An 18,577-nucleotide genomic window follows, 5' to 3' on the forward strand; every position below is an offset into this window, starting at 1 on the left:
TTCCTTAGAGCAGCGGGGATGAATATATGAATATAATCAGATTTATAATTATTAAATTATTAAATCATTATAATTAATAGATTCAATAGATTTTTCTTCAATTCTTAGTTGTGTTCTGTTTTACTGTGTTCAACATTATGGAAGTAATCATTCCTTGAACATCATCAGAAAACATTTACTACATTGATTTATTTATTTATCGGCTAGTGTTAGTCCCTATATTAAAAAATATATAATTTAGACTGTGACTTAACTTTTACAAAAGAAATCAAAAGTAATTTGTTTACTGGTACATATATTAATATTTATTTGACATACAAATTGTGTGATGTATACATTAGTGCCTTGTCGATCACATGAAGAGCTCATCAAACCCTTTGTCTCCCTGTAGGTCCCGGTCGTCCATTCAAAGCCATTGATTTCTCACACAAAGGACCAGCATTCATTACCTGGCACAGGTATCACCTCCTCAGCTTGGAAAGAGAGCTACAGGTATGTGTAATCTTCTGAAAATATGTTGTTCAAACTGTATTTGTGGATGGGATCAGTAATTTTTGATGAAACCAAACGGCTGTGAATAAGTAAGTGTGTCAGCTTTTAATTATGTTATCAACTTATCTATTATATTTGCTTTTTTCTTAGTAATTTAAACCTTTAAACTTTAACATTGGGCTTTTTGTTTATTAAATTTTTTTGTAAATCAGTATCTAGAAGTTATTTAATTCCATTTTTTTTTCACAATTATCCATCCAGTATAATAGTCATTGACAGTTTGGTGAATACATTGTTAAAGGCACAAACAAATACCGGAGACTCTGATATCATATTGCTGGAGTGAATCACTCTGCCCAAAGGAGCAGATAACCTACCTTAAAGACATTTTATTTGTATCACACTCAATACTTTTTCAGTGTCACACTCTGTGCTTCCAAGAACAAAAAAGTTATTATATAATATTTATAACTCTTGAATGATTTTTTAATACACAGAGAATTGGTTAAAAAAAAATAGAAAAATAGAAGACAGAGACAGGACAGGGTCAGGAAAGAGAAATAAAGGATATATAATGTAGATCCTAGACTAAGGAAGTCACAGTTACAGCATAGCAAACAGCACTTGTATTTTGCATGTCAAAAGCCCCACATTAACATTTGTAATACTAATGTAAACTAGTATCAATAAAATCGGTCTGTTCCCTGCAGAGATTGACTGGCAATGAGAACTTTGGGATCCCTTACTGGAACTTTGCCACAGGACAGAGTGAGTGTGATGTATGTACCGACTCCCTGCTGGGAGGCCGAAACCCAGACAACCCATCCCTCATCAGTAACCAGTCCAGATTCTCCAGATGGGGGGTGGTATGTAACAGGTCAGCACAAACTAAGGAAAAAGACTCAATAATTATTGGTTGGATTGTGATGAAATAAACACTGTGTGACAAATGAATATACGTTTTGAATGCTAGAAAACATTTCAATGTTTAAATTGTTTTCTCCTCCAGTCTGGATGACTACAATCGCTTGGTGACTCTTTGTAACGGCACTAATGAGGGCTCCATTCAGAGAGGGATAATGGAGAGAGGTAACAGGTCTTTGCCCACCATGAATGACGTCAGAAGCTGCCTTGGGATCAGAGACTTTGACAGCCCTCCATACTTCACCAACTCCTCCTTCAGTTTTAGGTACAACTATAATTTTAAATGTATACCTGTTATTTCACTCTGACAGCAATTGTCTACATGCCAGTTTGCCAAACTACTGTTTAACATACTTTTTGCTTTTAAACAGAAATGCTCTCGAAGGGTACGAAAAGCCAGATGGAGAACTTGATGAATCAGTCAATAACCTCCACAACCTCGTCCACTCCATGCTCAATGGAACCAGCTCTTTGTCTCACGCGGCAGCCAACGACCCCATCTTTCTGGTCAGAATCTGATTTCATGGTTTACTCTGAAACAACATTGTTGTTGTCATTAAAAATCACTGTGGTGTTTCTGGTTGTTTGTCTTGCAGGTGCTCCACGCTTTCACTGATGCCATTTTTGACGAGTGGATGAAAAGATTTGCTCCATCCAACGCCACCTACCCAGATGAGATGGCCCCCATTGGTCACAACAGAGACTACAACATGGTTCCCTTCTTCCCTCCGATCACTAATGAGGAGATATATGTTGCATCCGAGCAGCTGGGATATTCCTATGCGGCTGCCCTGGATGGTGAGCAAGTGTTAAAGAGAATGCGTTCAAAGAATTAGTTTGACATTTTGATAAATATTCTTATTTGCTGATTATTGCTGAGAGTTGGATGAGAAGATCAAATCCACTCTCATATCTGTACGTTAGATATAAGGCTACAGCCAGCAGCCGGTTAGCTTAGCTTAGCATGAAGACTGGAAACAGCCGTGAAACTGCTAGCCTCGGTCTGTCCAAACGTAAAATAGTCAACCTTCTAGCACCTCTATAGTTGACTGATTAACATTTTTTATTTCCTTAGTTTTATTTAATAACAGTAGGAAAATAGTGAACTAGGGCATACGGTAATCTCTGAAGTTTGTTTGTTTTTAAAGTTCTGTCTTTTTACATGAGTCTGGCACTGATAAAGTGTATTTTTTTTAGAATATATGCTTGCTAGAGGTACAGTTCTGTATTGTTGGCAAGTCAATGTTTTGAAATAGCACAGTAAGAGAGTTAGTTTCGAATTAGTATAATTTAATAGCTGAGTAACGTTAAGTCACTGATGTTGATTCACAGCCTCATCAAATCCCTCTTTGTTATATCGGAGCAGACATTTTAAACATCTTATTTTAACATAATTACTAATGTATGTAATTAATGTGTGTATGTTTTTTATGAATATCTCTGCCTTTACTTCATCTTTACAGACGCAGATGGAAGTCCAGCTGTGTTTGTGCTGGGATCCACTCTGGGGGGAATCTTCATCGGTCTCCTGGTGCTACTCCTTATCTTTGTGCTCTACCTGCGTCAACGGAGAAACAGAGGTTTTGAACCTCTGATAAAAGCAGACTTCACAAATAGAAAGTACACAGAGGAAGCATAGCTTCACCTGTTGTTCTGAATGCACTAATATATACCTAAGAGAACCAATCTGGGGCCCTACTGTCAAGCAAGAGAAAAATATTAATCCTCTAAAATAACTACACTTTTACATTTTACTTAAATCTCATGTCATAGAAGACAAGAATGATGAGAATCGTATCCTTTGGAAAATATTAATTGTAACTTAATACAACATTTCAAGTGAGACCAGTCAAAATTAATGTATACTTTAACTGGTTTAGTAACATTCTCCTTTGTGTGCTTACAAAAGTTTGACCCCATTTCTATCACTGGCTTTCATGATTATACATATTTTATAATTTCTAAGAGTCACCACAAATACAAATCTATTGGAATGTTTTTAATAAATATTTATTCTCAAGAACCGTAACAAAACACAAATGCAATCATCTTAATTGCACCTGAAAAACAATAAGGCATATTCACTCTACTAGTTCTTCACCTCTCCTAGTTTCAAATTTAACTTCATACAGCAATGCATTGATTGTAAAAAATGTTGACTTTATAGTGTTTTCTGCTAATTCTATTTTTCAGATAATTTGTCTGACCAGACATCCATTTTCAATATTTTATTGCAAAAATATTACCATTAAAAGTTAAATGTTACAAAACATAAAAAGGGCATCCTGTAAGATCAATGTTCATAATAAAGAATCCTTTTAATTGACACATTTGACATGTTTTATATATTTTTGTTCTTGCAATGTGTATGTAAACGCTGATGTAAATGTAATAATGAAAAGCTCAACAAATATTCATTGATATACTGCTAAGGGCATAACACTGGTTAATTCCTTGGATATGTAAGCTTAGCTGGCCTGGTGGTTATGGAGCTGACGGGCTCTCAGAGAACAGTGGACGTACATACAGGCTGGTTTTGTCCGCCCCCCTCAGCAGTGCCAGGCCTCTCACATTCTCTGTAAGTACGCTCTACTGAGGAGCTTCACTGAAGCATTCAGCCCTGTCCAGTCTCCACAGATTCTCATTTCACAGGTGACTGTGGTCGGCTTCAAGCCTGTCTGTGCTGCAGACATAACCATTCAAGCTTTACAGATAAATTTAGGGACCCTTTCTTTGCATTTCCAGTAACCACTGTGTGCAGTTTGCTACTTCTTCTCTTAATAATTTTCTCACCGTTTACATAACTGTGGTAATGAAATTTAAAAAATAGCAACATTTAAACTTTTTACCTGTCAGTATTTCAGTTTTGTAGCTTTTTCAAATGCAATGCACATTTTGACGACTATTTTACGACTATTTTATCCAAACTGTGAAAGCAGTTACAGGATAAGCTTTGGCTATTCAATCACATATGCCTTCGTGTTGTTCCTGTATATGCAAATCCAGAATTGCTGGAGCTTCTAAAAATGTTTAATATTTGTGGAAATACTTGTAGATTATTCTGAGGATGCAGAAAAAACTTTATAGCCCCCAAATACTGTAAATTACAGCAAGAGTACAGCAGCACAAGACTGGTGATGGTGATTCTGTATTGAATGGGCGCTTCCTAGTGAGATGTGCATGTCCGTTTACACATATACAGTTATAATTTTTCATTAGTGTGTCCCTTTGTCTTTATAAGGCTTCATGTTAGCAGAACCATTCAAATATCTTCTATAAATAGTTGATTTGTGTATCTCTATTTGGCTGTGTACGGATTTGTATGCAGGTCACTGATGCTATAAAGCGGTTAGATGGAAACACACTACTGAGCAATCATATATTAGCGAGGATTTCAATTTGTTTAGGCCTCTCGGACATGAATTCATTGACTACACACCAGGATATGCACCCCACAACACTACAGAACCAACATCACTATGTTAATGCGTAGCATTACTGTATATTTGTGGCACCTTCTCTGTGTGTCAATAGTGGCTCCATATGAAATCGGTCCAGGGTTTCTACTCCACAAGCCAAGCCCGAGAAACCAGCATGATATGAGAATATTTAGCAGATAATACATTTGTTGCAAGGCAAATGAGTATATAAAAATGTCAGTCTTATCCCTTTTAACAAAATGTTGGTTTTATCACAAGGTGGCTGTTGAACAGTTTCAGTGGATAACTAAGAGCAGAGCAGATCCAGGACCAACCCATGATATACTTAACCTACACTCTTGCCAAACTTAATAGTTGAAATTATTGAGAAACATAAGAAACATGTGCCTGTATTTGATCTCAAACCAGTATGGATTTATAACAACTTTGATTAATCAAAAATCAATAATTGGCACATGATTTAATGACAGTGGAACAAGGATTCACTTAAAATTTTAGGCAGAAACCTCATGTTCCTGAATTTAGATCATTTAGATCTATATGCTTTGTACTTGTTTCAAAATATAGTGTTAAACATATATTAAACTTATTGTGCCTCTTTTAGGTGCATCAAATAACCACATTCTCAATGTTTTTCAACACACCAACAGGTTTTTGCATTAAAAAATCAAAACAATCAAAGTGCGTGTTATATTTTTCCACATGGAGACCTACATTAATACCTGCCATATGTGCAAGAAATCTCTGAAGCAGAGTTTGTTGGGTCGGCATCAGTGTGAGATGGTGAAGTGATGCCATAAAATATCAAGTCTAAGGATGGCACTGCACGATCTTTGGGAAAGTGGGAAATCACGATGCATGACTGCTCTTTTTTTCAGAGCAGACTCTTCTAGCCTCGAGGCTGGCAGCCTGAATACTGTCTGCTTGACTGTAGCTCCAATCTGCCTGAATACAAAAACTGCAAAAAAGAAAAAAAAAAAACCCTGCTGTCCATGTTTAGCCAGTTCCTCCAGCATTATCTCCATTGTCGGTGGAGTGCCAGGGCTGAGAGGGCCAGCATGGTTGGCAGGGCTACAGATGGTGCAGGGAGCGAGGCAGAGTTATCCACAGGCCCACTGCGGTCGGCTTCCACCACTGGGGCTTCAGTGGCAGCACCGTCCATTTCTGTGGGGCAGACCTCTGTGCAGCCGCTGCCACTGCCTGAGCCACTGCCTTCATCGCCTGCAACACCATAACAAAACACAAGTCAGACTGAGCACATCACTGAAAACATTACTCAACAATGATCCTAAACTGTTGCTTTAAAGCACCAATATGCAACGGTTACACATTAAAGTTACAGCTGTGAGCTGTAGCTATAATTAAATTTTTTTTTATATTAATAGTGAATCAAATAGCTACGTGTGAGTGTTGTTCATATGATAAACACAGAATTATCACCTCGTCTTCTGTTCCTTTCAGCTCTATGGAGTGCTTTAGTGTCTTTTAGCTTATTGTTTTGGTTTTACAAAACTCAGATAGATATACAGTATACTACTAGATGGTGGAGCATTCAGCCAGATAGTTGGTGGAGACCCAAAAGAGAGAGCTAAAAAGAGAGTAAATACTGGACTTACATGTATCAAGTGGACATAAATTCCATAGTATTGCTAATAGTCTTCTGTATCTGCTGGTTTTGTAAATAAGCCACTGTTTATAAGCTTACCCTGTCAACTTCAAATGTGATACATTATGTTAGTGTTTTGTTTACTGCGTGTTTCTGCTGCCCCCAAGTGGCTAAAAAAATAAGTTAATGGAGGTTAATGGAGTCTGTGACTCTGTACCAAATCCTTCTTTCCCAATTTTCTGTGATGGCTACATGAAGGGAGAATATGGCACACCCAATGTTCTGCCTCCAAATTGTTCCATAACTGTCTTCATCAACATTTCACTTGATGAAGACTATAGGCCTTTTTTCTCATTTCCCAATTTGTATATCCATTCCTCTCCTTGCCTCCTCTCCTTACATTTTAGTCCCTCCCACCAGAGATGCGAGTGGAGGAGGTGAGGAGAGACACAAAGGAGAGATGAGTGGAGGGCGCACAAATTAGAGAATTGAGAGAGGCCTTGCAGCTGGTGGCATTGATTTATTTTTTTTATTGCACGCTGTCTGTGTTAGTTATTTGCTCTTTCATGGCCTTGTGTGGCTTTACTGATGCTGAAGGTTAGGTAGTATTTCAAACTGGACAGCTTATCAAGATGAGTGACAAGTTGAAGCAAGAACTTGACCAACCAGAGCAGGGTGGGCAAGTCTAAAAATAAATTTCCTGCCTTAAGCCGCAAGTTGTCACGTGTGTGCAAGGGGAAAGCGTCAAACTGCTTACTTGAGTCTTGAAAGTAGATATCATTGCCGTTGTAGGCACTTTTCAACTTGTTGGTCATCACCCTCAGAGCCATGATCTGCTGGCGGATGAAGGTGTCTGGGCGGGTGATGTCAACACCCACCTCAGGGTTATTCACCTGGTTGGTCAGTCCATCCTTTTGAACTTCAGGGAAGTACCTTTTAGGTTGAAAATACAACAAATAAAATAACGCTTATGAATTTATTTCGACAAGGTGCTTGTTAAAAGGTGCTCATTAGTGAATAAAAAATAATATTTTTGACAGTGAACCAACTTATTATAGATTCTGAACTCTCATACATGCAAAGAATTCTCATCATCAGAAGTCCTTTGTCAATAAGAAAGACCAGAGAAAGCTTAAACTTTGGATCTAATTCTCATACAGCATATAAGAATAGCTCTTTAAGGCCATAACAGTGTTGACACAATCAACATTTGACCTGATCACGTTGGGTAATTTTGACATAGCTGTGAAATATTTCTCCAGGGAAAAACAACAGCTGCCTATATTCCTGCTTGATAGGAATACGCAGCAGGCCATCATGTGAGGCCCTTCCACATGTCGTCTCACACAACAGCATTTGTTTCCCATAAACCCAGATCACTCTGGATAACATACACCTCAGAAGTCTCTGCTCTGTCTGTCGTAACATTTGACTAATTTCACTGATGATATTCTTTCCTTTCTGGTCGCAGAAAATAGCAACAGCTGCCACACAGGGTAAATTATTAACTTTAAGGGTTATTCAAAGAATTTAAAATGCGAATTCTCAACATCTTTTGATCATACAAGTTGATGTTATGAATAAAAGCAGCTCAAATCAATTAACCGTGACCTCAGCATGGCTGTGGGCATTTGGAGCATTGGTGATGATATTTTCCTTGAAAATCAGATTAACAGGGATGCACCATGCTGGTTGCACATTTTAAAGGAGAATAAAAACACAATTCTATAAAATAACACTGACAAAAATGTAAAAAGCATCAAAGCAAATTATGCTGTATAGTAAAGGATGAATCCAAACCAGAATGATCAACTATGGAGTATTTAGGAAACCACATCCTGTTTCTTTAGTTTACAAATAACTGTCAAAGTACGAAAATTCTTGCACAGCTGAGTTTAAATCAGTTAAAGTAATTAATCTGGTCCTTAATTCTGGGATTAGACAGATTACCATTGAATCGAACAGACTTTGGACTTCTTAGTAGCCTTTTGTATTAGCCTGCATTTGTCTTGGGCACTGGCACACTTACCTGCCCTTGGTATGTCCATTCCAGCACTCGTCATCACTGACATTTCCAGCGGTCACTCTGTCCTCCACGCACATTGCCTCGGGCAGGTTGGACCAAAATTTCTTTGACAGCTTCAGTTTCTCTTTTATGTCAAGCACCTTAAGCAAAGACAGGGGTTGTTACATGGGATGAAAAAAAACCCCTTTATAAACAAATCAAGTTAGTGATCCAATACAGCAACTGCAGCCTTAGAGTTACTGTACAGCTGAAAATGATACATGTATAATATATATATATACAGCACATAATACAAGAAATATCGGTGCAAAAATGTGAACATTAATTGGATGTACATTTGTAACCAATTTGGAATTTTTTTAATAACCCATTATTTCGTTTCATTATTAAATACAAAAGATACCGAGTGTTGACAATGACACCCCTCCCATACCTATATTTATGCTGTAGCGCCCAAAGCCTTACAACAATATTACTAATTACCCTTCTTATAAAAGCATCTGAGAAAATACAGACAATGAAAGATATCCTTGAAGTGTCTGATATATATAAAAAATGGTAGGTATGAATCAAGCGTCTATGACCTAACTGAGCTTTAGTCTTTTTTTAAACTCTCTGATATATCTAATTTGCAAACTCATTATAAAACTGCCCCGCCTTCACTTATTACCACATCTTATCAAAGGGATTATAAATCTTGGTATTTGACCCTGAGACATCTTAACTCCCTGACTCCCCAAAAAAATGATTTGGGTTTAATTTTCCTTCCGTGTTGACTATCAAATGTTTGCATCATGAAAAGTAAGACCATGCTGGCTTGCAGCAATAATTTCAGCTTGAATGTCAGACTTAAATGCTCCTTTGCATCCCTGCCATGTGAAACAGTCAGATATCGTTTCCTGACTTGAGCCTGTTGAACTCCAATCTTTCATCAAACACAGAATTTGACATATTTCACTGAAGCTGAGGGAAAGCCTGATAGCAGCAGGTTGGCCCATTATCTTTTTCCGTCTGACTTGCTGTTGGCTTACGTGAAATTGTAGTGAACCTGAGCAGAACATGAAAGGTGCTGTACTGACTGTGTGACGCTGCTGTAGGCCCCGACTCTGCTTTTGATGTGTTAATCCTGTCACACTGATGCCAAAGCACTTCAGCAGCTGTGATACTGCCCAGAGGGTCAAGGCTGCACTCAATGCAAGAGATTGACTGGCAATGTTTGACTAAACCTCACACATTAAGTTTAGTTTAACAAGTGAGAAACTCACAGTTTCTCACAGGATCAGCTGGCAAAACCAGGTCGGTAAAAAGTGTGAATTAAACTAGGAATGACATATTAATGTTTTAGTAATGCAAATATTTAAATTAGCACCTCCGCTAAACATTGCACTGCCATGTTTCATGTAGCTGAGGGCTGAGGTGACTGGCAATGTCTTAATGATTATTCCTTTTAATAATATTTTCTGCTGTGCAGTATTGGCACATAAAGCTGTACTCAGCCACATATATATTATACAGAGTGACCAAACATTTCCTATTTCAACCAACCACAACAAACACACAGTCTTAGCAGTTATATAAAACCCCCTATTGATATCCACTGAAATAACTGCAATGTTTAATGCTTACAGGAGAAAAGTTTAAAACGAAGAGGAAACATTGAGCCTTTTCACACAATAATAAATATGCCTTTGGGAAAAGTCTGCCTCTCACTTCATTGCGCATTGCCCATGAATAAATAATACGACTGCAACAAGCAGCCCTGGCATGCAACCAGCTGCAATGCACACTAGATGGCACTATGTCTTTGAGAAATGGAGAGATGAAACCAGCCAGAAAGAAAATACATAAAGGAAATGAAAGTGAGAAAACACATTTCAAATTGATACCAATTATCTTCACTAATGTGTTTCTTTCATATCAAACTTCACATTCACATGAATCCTAATGTGGTCTGACATATTTGCCGTGGAGACAGATGCAGGAAGGAAGACTAATGAAGCACGTATACACAAAAATCAGTATAAACAGAAAAACTCCATAATATCATTCCAGTGTGGTGATGGTATGTGAGGAAGGAGAGAGGACGTGTATGTGGAGCCCAGGTCCTCATTACAATCAGCTGCTTATTACTGACAGGGTTGATATTCTCATTAAAATCATAATGAAGATCACAGACAAAACACCCTCCCCCTCGTCCCTCACCCGGATATTAAATTCTATTTGTTTATAGTGACAACCTAAAAGATTACTATTATCAGGATGTGTGATAGCTATTTTAATTCCTGGTGACATCAAAGTGTGTAATACCTATGGTTGTGTAATAAGGGCTGACAAGGTAGTTGATAGTAGACATCATTTAAATTATAATTTGTTCCTGTAAAACCTTAAAACATTGCCAACATATGCATCTTGATGTATTAGAAGTGCTGGGAAAAGACAGACACATCTTCTATATGCATTAACTATACATGTATTATTGAATGAATAAACTCTTCCACTGACATAGAATAATGTTTTAAATATGACTAATATGATTTTTTTTAGACACACTGCTACACACACACACACACACACACTCACACTTAGGGCATGAATGTACTTACTGTTGTATAATAAAAACAAATATCTCCAAATATGGAGATTTATAATTTACATAATAATTTTTACACTTTACTTTAAGTCCGCCCATTTACCATTTATAATGGAGTTGTACGCAGCTACATTTGAATGTACTATATACTATACTGATAAATATATATATATATACACACACACACACACAACTACTAGTAGTACTAATACTACTAATACTACTAATAAGGGAAACTAAGTGTTACAGTTGTTCTGTTATATAACCTGATTTCTTTCATTTCATCTTTTTTTCTCCTTTTGCAAAATCTTTTGGAATCATACTGTAATTGTATGATGACATTTTTGCATAGTCACAGTTTAATATTTTGTCTATCTCGTACTGCACTAAAAGAAAGATCCAAAGAAGAATTGAATACATTTTCTACTTTGCCAAGGTCTCTACGAGGAAGGCTCATCCTACAGGGCTGTACATGGCCTTGCTCTCTTTCTGTTTTATGCATCACATCATCTATATTCTATGTTTCTTAAAGGCATAATGTTCCCTACAATTTTGTGAAAATGCATGCCTGGAGATGTTTTAAGAAAGAACTGAGAATATTCTGCTTCACATTAAGGACTATAACTGTTCTCAGACATCCACGAACAGATATTTAGAAAGTCAAATTGATTTATTATTTATTTAATTGGTATTCATTATAAAACTGAAATTTCAGCGGCCTTTAACTTACAGTAATACTGCTAGATATTCACATGAGGGATGAAAATAATTGCAAATGTTAGAACAAAGTTGTTTCAGGTTTGGAGGTCCTGTAAGGTCTCAGTGATTCTGCTGTTTACAACAATTTAGATATTTGTCTCACGCATTGCACAAAGTGTGAAAAATAAAATTCAAAGGTATGGTGTTATTTAAATATTTTGCTTAAAGTCAACAAACCCCTTTAGAAGACCAAAACCAACACTGCTGCTGTCTCTCTTTCAATACTTCCCGATCCATCTGTCGGTTTCAGCCCTAAGCCCTTTGATGTAAATCTTTAAAAACGATTTACACATTTATATAATTTAATTTTTAAATAGAGGCTCAGTAGTCTTTAGTTACTCAAACAAGAGAATGTAATGCTTTTGTTGGGAACAATTTTCCAGCGGTGGATTAAAACACACACTTTGTGTCCTAGTGAGTGTTTACAGCAGCAGGATGGTACAGTGGCCATATTTATTGTAATTGAGGAACATGTCACACAGTGCAGTTCATTGATGTGTTTTTAATAGTTTTTGGACAACAATGGAGCTCTAAAGGATATTCTGTGAGCTACTATATGTCAGGCTTTGGCCACGTAAGGATGAATTCATTGTTGGTTTTAGTCTTTTTTGTGCGACTTAGTGGATAATAATGCCAAAAAATACAAAATATCACCAGACCTATCCTTTAAAAGTGCTTGTGTTTAGCTAAAACAAGGTGAGAAATTATTCATGATCAAGCATCAATTTAAACCTTGAGGATGAAAAGCTGCAGCAAGGTGTACTTTTGCCCGCTCGCTCCTTTCTTCTGCAGCCATACTTTTTCTCTTTTCACCCTCTGTCTCCCTGCTTCCTGTCATGAGCCATATATTACTTCATTGTGTTTCTCTCTCTCTCTCTGCCCCCTTGCTGTAATTCTGGTCTCTTCTCTCTTCTCTTCTCTTCCACAGTCCTAACTGAAAGTGAAGGTTTCATGGCTAGCTGACCCGTGATCTTAAACCAGACTCCTATTCTAAGGAGCTTTGTGAATAAATCCTCTGGTTTCTCCCTCAACTGTAATATAACAGTGTATGCTCAGTCATCTCTGGACTGTATAGCATCTTCCCTCTTCCACCTTTTTTGTAATTGCTCTCAATACACGATTAATCTTTTAATAAATATGAATTCATTAATCATAAATGTAATCAAATTCTCTCTCTGTTCCTGCTATTTCTGTCTCTTCAGGAACAGGAAAACAGGAAGTTTACCAAACAGCTGAGCCACAATATGATTCGAAAATTTAATTCAGCAGTGAACAGCACTGAAAAGGAGCATCTAATGTATTACAGCTCACACAGCTTAGCGTGCCATGATTCAAACATAACCTTACCTTTAAACTTAATCCCCCCCCCCCACCACAAATAGAATCCAACCAAACATACCAGATATACAGTACATTGTTTACTTGCTGTAAAAAGTAATTGGCTAGCTTGAATGGACAAACATGAAGAAATGTTTACAGAGAATAATTATTTCCAAAAACAACAGTATGAGTCAATGATGGTGTTAGCAGGCTTATAGTCTGTGTGTTTACAGATACTCCATGTATTTATCATCAGTTGGATTTGTGTATGTAGCTGAGTGAGCACACAGGCAGGTCACGAGTTTGTTCCTATATGCGCGTTAACAGGGTGGCAGCTGTGCGCCACCTTTCAGCTGAAATGTGAGTAAACTGTACTAACCAGTGGTTTTCAGATGCCCTTGCCTATTCGCAGATCAAAAAGCTGACGTGTCACTGGCTTTGAAGCTGCAGTCACACTCCTGGCAACAGCACAATGTCAGGGGCCTAAGCTCTTATCTGGCCGTGGGATGATGCCCGGACGTGCTATCTGCCTTTCAATAAAAAAAAAAAAAACAGAAATATGTGGCCAGACTATCTCTCTAACTTTTACTCAAAACACATCACACACACGCTGCCAAAGCTAACCTACAGTTTTCAGTGTCTCCCCTGGCAGCTTTGTCAGCTGGTAAATCTCCCTTTCTCTCGTTCACAGAAAAAAAAAAACGGGCTTATCAGACATTCTGTTTCATGCTAGTTAAAACACCTCTATCTTGTTAAATTAACAGTAAGCCTTTTTTTAAAGCAACTATCTGGGGGATGTCATCACGGCTTGACACAGAGCATATCCCTCTGCTGCAAGTCTGAGCTAAATTAGTGCATGTTCAATCTAATCATAGACTCGGCAGCAGGTCTCACCACGAAACCACGAGGGGCAGACGACTCCTCGATCAACTTATTTTCCCTGGCAACTGCTCCTCCTGTCTGCGTTAAAATAGTTTTTTCATTTGATACGAATGCAGTTTTCTTCCTGCATCTCAATTACAGAGGTCAGGGAGTCGGTTGTGCTCATACCAAGACCTTGGCCATGCCATAAGTCTTTCCCTGACCAGTGACCACTTTGAGGACAGACCGAATAGTTTCTCACAAGCAGGAAGGCCACAGTAAGAATAACTCTGCCTCTTCATCACATTCTTGATCAAGTTATATTGTTGACTGAGCCAATCCTAAAAACTAATACACACTGCTTTCTAAGTCTGGGTGCGCTATGTGTTAATGTAGCCAACAGATCAACTGCTACAGTGTCGAGTATCAGGGTGCTGAGGCCCTGTGGGCGTATGTCCCTGGACATGGCTATTTAATCTGGTGTCCAACACGTCATAAAGTCCTCCTCATTGGTATAGGTCTACCCATAAACAGCAGATTCTCTCATCCAAGACCTGCCATCTGGCTTAGAGCATTTTTAGCACATTAAAAAATCAGCAGAGTAGAAATAATATTGGCTATCCCAAAGCACACCAAGTAAATGACCTCTGTGATAATGTTTTGAGTAGCAGTTGTCTCCCTCTCTTACAGGTCTCTTTTGTCCTTGTCTGAAAACACTCACCTCAAAGGTGACTGGCAGTGTTGCTTAGAGCAGGTAACTACCAGAGTGCATATAGATGTAGGCTGTTTTCATCCAATCAATATCCATCAACAAAGGGGCCAAAGCAAATATGTTTCCCCTCTGTGACTTCACAATAGATGAGCCTAGAAAGACATCGCCCAGCTGTTTATCTTGCAGAACACATATGGGAACGGTACACCAAAGCAAATCGTGGTTAGAAAACAGCACAACCACTTGCAAACTAAAATGTGGTGTTATATGTGGTTTCTGTCCTCCGCTGCCAGACTACACACCATGTGTTCATGATAAAGCCATTTTTAGCGTCATTCTGCGGGCCATCGCACTTTTTTCAACTCTCAGCTGGAGCCGCTCTCCTTGTACCCCTTGATTACGACTCATCACGTCCTCGCATAAATCTGCCACAGCAGAATACAACATGATTTAACATGGACATCTCAACAAAGCCTCATTGCGTATATCTTTCTTACATCTTCTGGTGACAGCACTGACAGTGACAGCACTGTGAGTTGGTTATTATGCTGCTTCCTGGGAATGGATACTTGACATATACAGTGAAACTCTTTTGTTATTGAAAACTGGCTATTATTTTGCATTTGTTTTGGAAATGCGGTGCAATCCATCTTAATGGTATATCTGACAGAAGTTGAGGAGATACTACTGAGGCAATAAACAAAAGTAATACATATTTATCACTTAGAAGTGTTACAAATGCTTTAAGGTTTAAAGAAATTAAAGAAATTCAAAATGTGTCAATGTAATTTCACAAGTGCATTATATTGGATTCCCTCCTATACTGGCTGACTATGCTGTCAAATTTAGTTTTGATTGCATACTTCAGTGAAAAAAAGCTGAATACTGAATTTAATCACAGAGTTATGTGACACCCTCGAGGTATAGGTTTATTTTCAACTTTCAACAATCTTCATAACTGCTGTAGGAGAAAGAATTCATCATGCCTTTAATTTAATGTGACGGTGCATCTCTGTGTAAAACACACACACACACACACACACAAAATACCGGTTCCAAAAATAGCAGAAGCTGTGTTGTTGTACAAGAGTTAGGCTAATTTGATCAGGTTTGATCACTATACTGAGTAAGTAATAATAATAATCACCAAAATATATTAAATAAAAACAAACAAAACACACACACCCAAAACTAATGATATCTTAAGGTTGATCCAGTTATCCTTCTAAATTTTAGGGACATTTAAGGTAACCCAGTGGTTTAAATGATGCCTCATTACTCATAAATGACAAACCTCTGTAAGTTGTTGTAGCTCAGTATTTACATACTGTCAGTGTACAATAAAACATATTAAGTGGCCCATTTTACATAATATTGCCTCAAACCATTTATTACCAGTCCCCTGGTATCTGCACAGTTAGCCATTGTGGTGTATCATGGTGAGCAGAATTTATCACACAGTGAGAAAATATGACATAATATTGATGAAACACTGGTGAGTTTGTGCTTGTGATTCGCCCAGGGCTACGACAGGAGAAGTTTGAAAAAGGGAGATGATTAAAGGGAAGCTATGCACTGTGGAGAACAGAGCAATCATCGGCAGGCCTGCTCTCTCCCTGCTGCCCTTGTTCCCCAGAGAGGCAGGCAGCCTAGATTGCAATGGGCCCAGAATGTTTCATTAATGTATTGACAGATATGAAAAGTAGCAGAGCCTTTATGGCACTAGCATTAGTCGCTGAGAAATGTATGGAATTATTTTAATAAAATCACTGACCTTTTTTTGTGAAAAATTCTAGTCTCGGCACTATAACTGCTGGTTGACTTGGCCTCTGATTTTCCCTTGAACAGGGACTGATTATCAACGTGATGATGGCATATGGAAAAGGTAAAAACTGAACCATTAAAGTCAAATTATAATGAAATTATAATTTTCGGCATGGGCAAATGAACTCTTCACTCCCCGACACTCCTCTCTCTACAGCATTCGTTCTTATTTATTTAACCATGTTTATTGTTTCTTAACTTGATTTGCTAATTTATTTGTGACAGGCTTTTAACACTTGCATACTCACATTTAAATATCTGGTAAAAACAAGTTATAAATGCACAAGGGATATTAAAGTTATCTTAAATATTACATAGATTGAACAGACTGAACAGACTCCTGGTTGACTGCATACAGTATGTATTATGGATTATGGTTATAAATTAATGGCATTTACAGTTGCATATTAAATGTACTGAATTAATTTGATTCCTGACAGGATGAGAGATGTTTTCTATGCAACTTCAACCTTTTCACTATTAATACATCACTGAAGATTGAGACAACATACAGTCATGTACATGTCGTTGTGAACAACAGGGCCCAGACTGATCACTGTGGAACAGTGACAGAGGAGAGCACGCAGCTTTGAGAAACTCAGAAGAATATAGTAAGTCAACCTTTGAGTTGTGATTTTTTGTCACATGTAATGTTCCCATAGCTGCAGAATTTCCTCTGAGCTCCAGTTTGGGTTTCCTTTTTTTTTTTTTTTTAACATTTTGGCCAGTTTCTTAAAATTTCCTTAAATTTCATGTAGAAATTTGCTAATGCAGACAAATCACACAGCCATTTGTAGAATAACAAAACACAAAAAAGTAAGGATTTTTTATTATGATAAAGTTGACTTGATTGGTTTTCTGTAGCCTACATGTGATCAATCCGGAACAATCACATGATTGCTTGAGAGTTGCTCTTAAGTTATGTCTACACTAGCTGTAAGTAGCACTGAGTTGCTTGACAAATGTGACTTATTCTTCACTTTTGGTGTAGAGCTTTTTTAAATATACTTAAAATACTTTGGCTCAGAACTCACTTTTTAAAACAGACCTCTGTTCTACTTCTTAAAGCTTACTTTCAGCCACCTTGGACTGGGCTTTCAAAATCGTTCAGTCCTTAGTTTCGCACTGCACATATGCATGCATGAAATATGTCTAAATGTGTCTCAGAGAATAAATCGATCTGGTGAATTTTTAATACTGGTGACTATTTATTACTTCCATAACTCCTCTCTTATAATTTCCAGAAACCTAAGTTGTTTTCAACCCAGCTACCACAAATGCCATTGCCACAGTTTCTTAATTCTGACTGTCTCCTTGACAACATTACTAGCGCTGCCTTTTGAATGACAACAGTGAACTATGGCTGATAAGTATTCTATTGTTGTTGCACCTTTTGGCTTTATGTCTTTATCTCAAGACAGGACCAAGGTCATAAAGCTTTGGTGTACTGTGTGGTTTTCTGACCCCGATTGAGATGTGTCGCAATGGGAGACGTCTCCTTGCATGTTTGTCAGACACCTTATTTAATTATGCCCTTCCACCTGACACAAACTGATGGGAGTGTAACGATGGAGGACTCAGCTATGCATTTACAAGCACAGCTCCTTTCTCTCTCTCTGAAAAGGTGAGACTTTTCACTTATGCAATCAGAGAACAACACTCATAGCCACAATTCATCTGCTCTGGTAGATGTGGTGATTTGTGGTTACTGTGGTTACTGGTCATTGTAAGTGGGTTTTAATATAGTACAGATCCCAGAGGTCCATTCAAAACAAAGTGTGCAGTCTTGACTGTACAAGAATACGCCTTGTAGTGTACAAGATAAGAGACTCATCTGCATGGTTACACACCCACACAAACTGGCCTTTTTTAAAAACCTTGATTCAGTTTCAGCGAGGTTGAATGCTCTTTTCAAGGAATGTCCTACTCCACAATTGCATACGTTGACAACTGGAGGCTGTCTAGTACAATTACAGTCTGATCTGCTAGCCACTGGGCAGTTTTATCAGAATCAGAATCAGAA

General features: G+C 37.8%; 2 protein-coding genes across 2 annotated transcripts in view; one reads left to right on the forward strand and one right to left on the reverse strand.

Moving 5' to 3' along the window:
* The window catches only part of dct (dopachrome tautomerase), a 4,094-nt gene extending 1,039 nt beyond the window's left edge, over positions 1-3,055 (forward strand). Inside the window, exons 3-8 of the mRNA XM_035676044.1 lie at positions 392-492; positions 1,203-1,369; positions 1,502-1,681; positions 1,788-1,923; positions 2,013-2,214; positions 2,880-3,055. Coding sequence (XP_035531937.1) covers positions 392-492; positions 1,203-1,369; positions 1,502-1,681; positions 1,788-1,923; positions 2,013-2,214; positions 2,880-3,055 — 962 coding nt within the window. The remainder of the gene's footprint in view (positions 1-391; positions 493-1,202; positions 1,370-1,501; positions 1,682-1,787; positions 1,924-2,012; positions 2,215-2,879) is intronic.
* Positions 3,056-3,400: 345 nt separating this feature from the next.
* Positions 3,401-18,577, reverse strand: part of gpc6b (glypican 6b) — an 83,973-nt gene continuing 68,796 nt past the window's right edge. Inside the window, exons 7-9 of the mRNA XM_035676042.1 lie at positions 8,492-8,628; positions 7,220-7,395; positions 3,401-6,077 (exon numbers count right to left, since the gene is read on the reverse strand). Of these exons, the coding sequence (XP_035531935.1) occupies positions 5,872-6,077; positions 7,220-7,395; positions 8,492-8,628 (519 nt within the window). The 3' untranslated portion in view covers positions 3,401-5,871. The remainder of the gene's footprint in view (positions 6,078-7,219; positions 7,396-8,491; positions 8,629-18,577) is intronic.

The sequence above is a fragment of the Morone saxatilis genome, unplaced genomic scaffold (assembly GCF_004916995.1).
Source record: "Morone saxatilis isolate NCDOM2014 unplaced genomic scaffold, NCSU_SB_2.0 Contig5, whole genome shotgun sequence".
Classification (NCBI taxonomy): Eukaryota; Metazoa; Chordata; class Actinopteri; family Moronidae; genus Morone; species Morone saxatilis.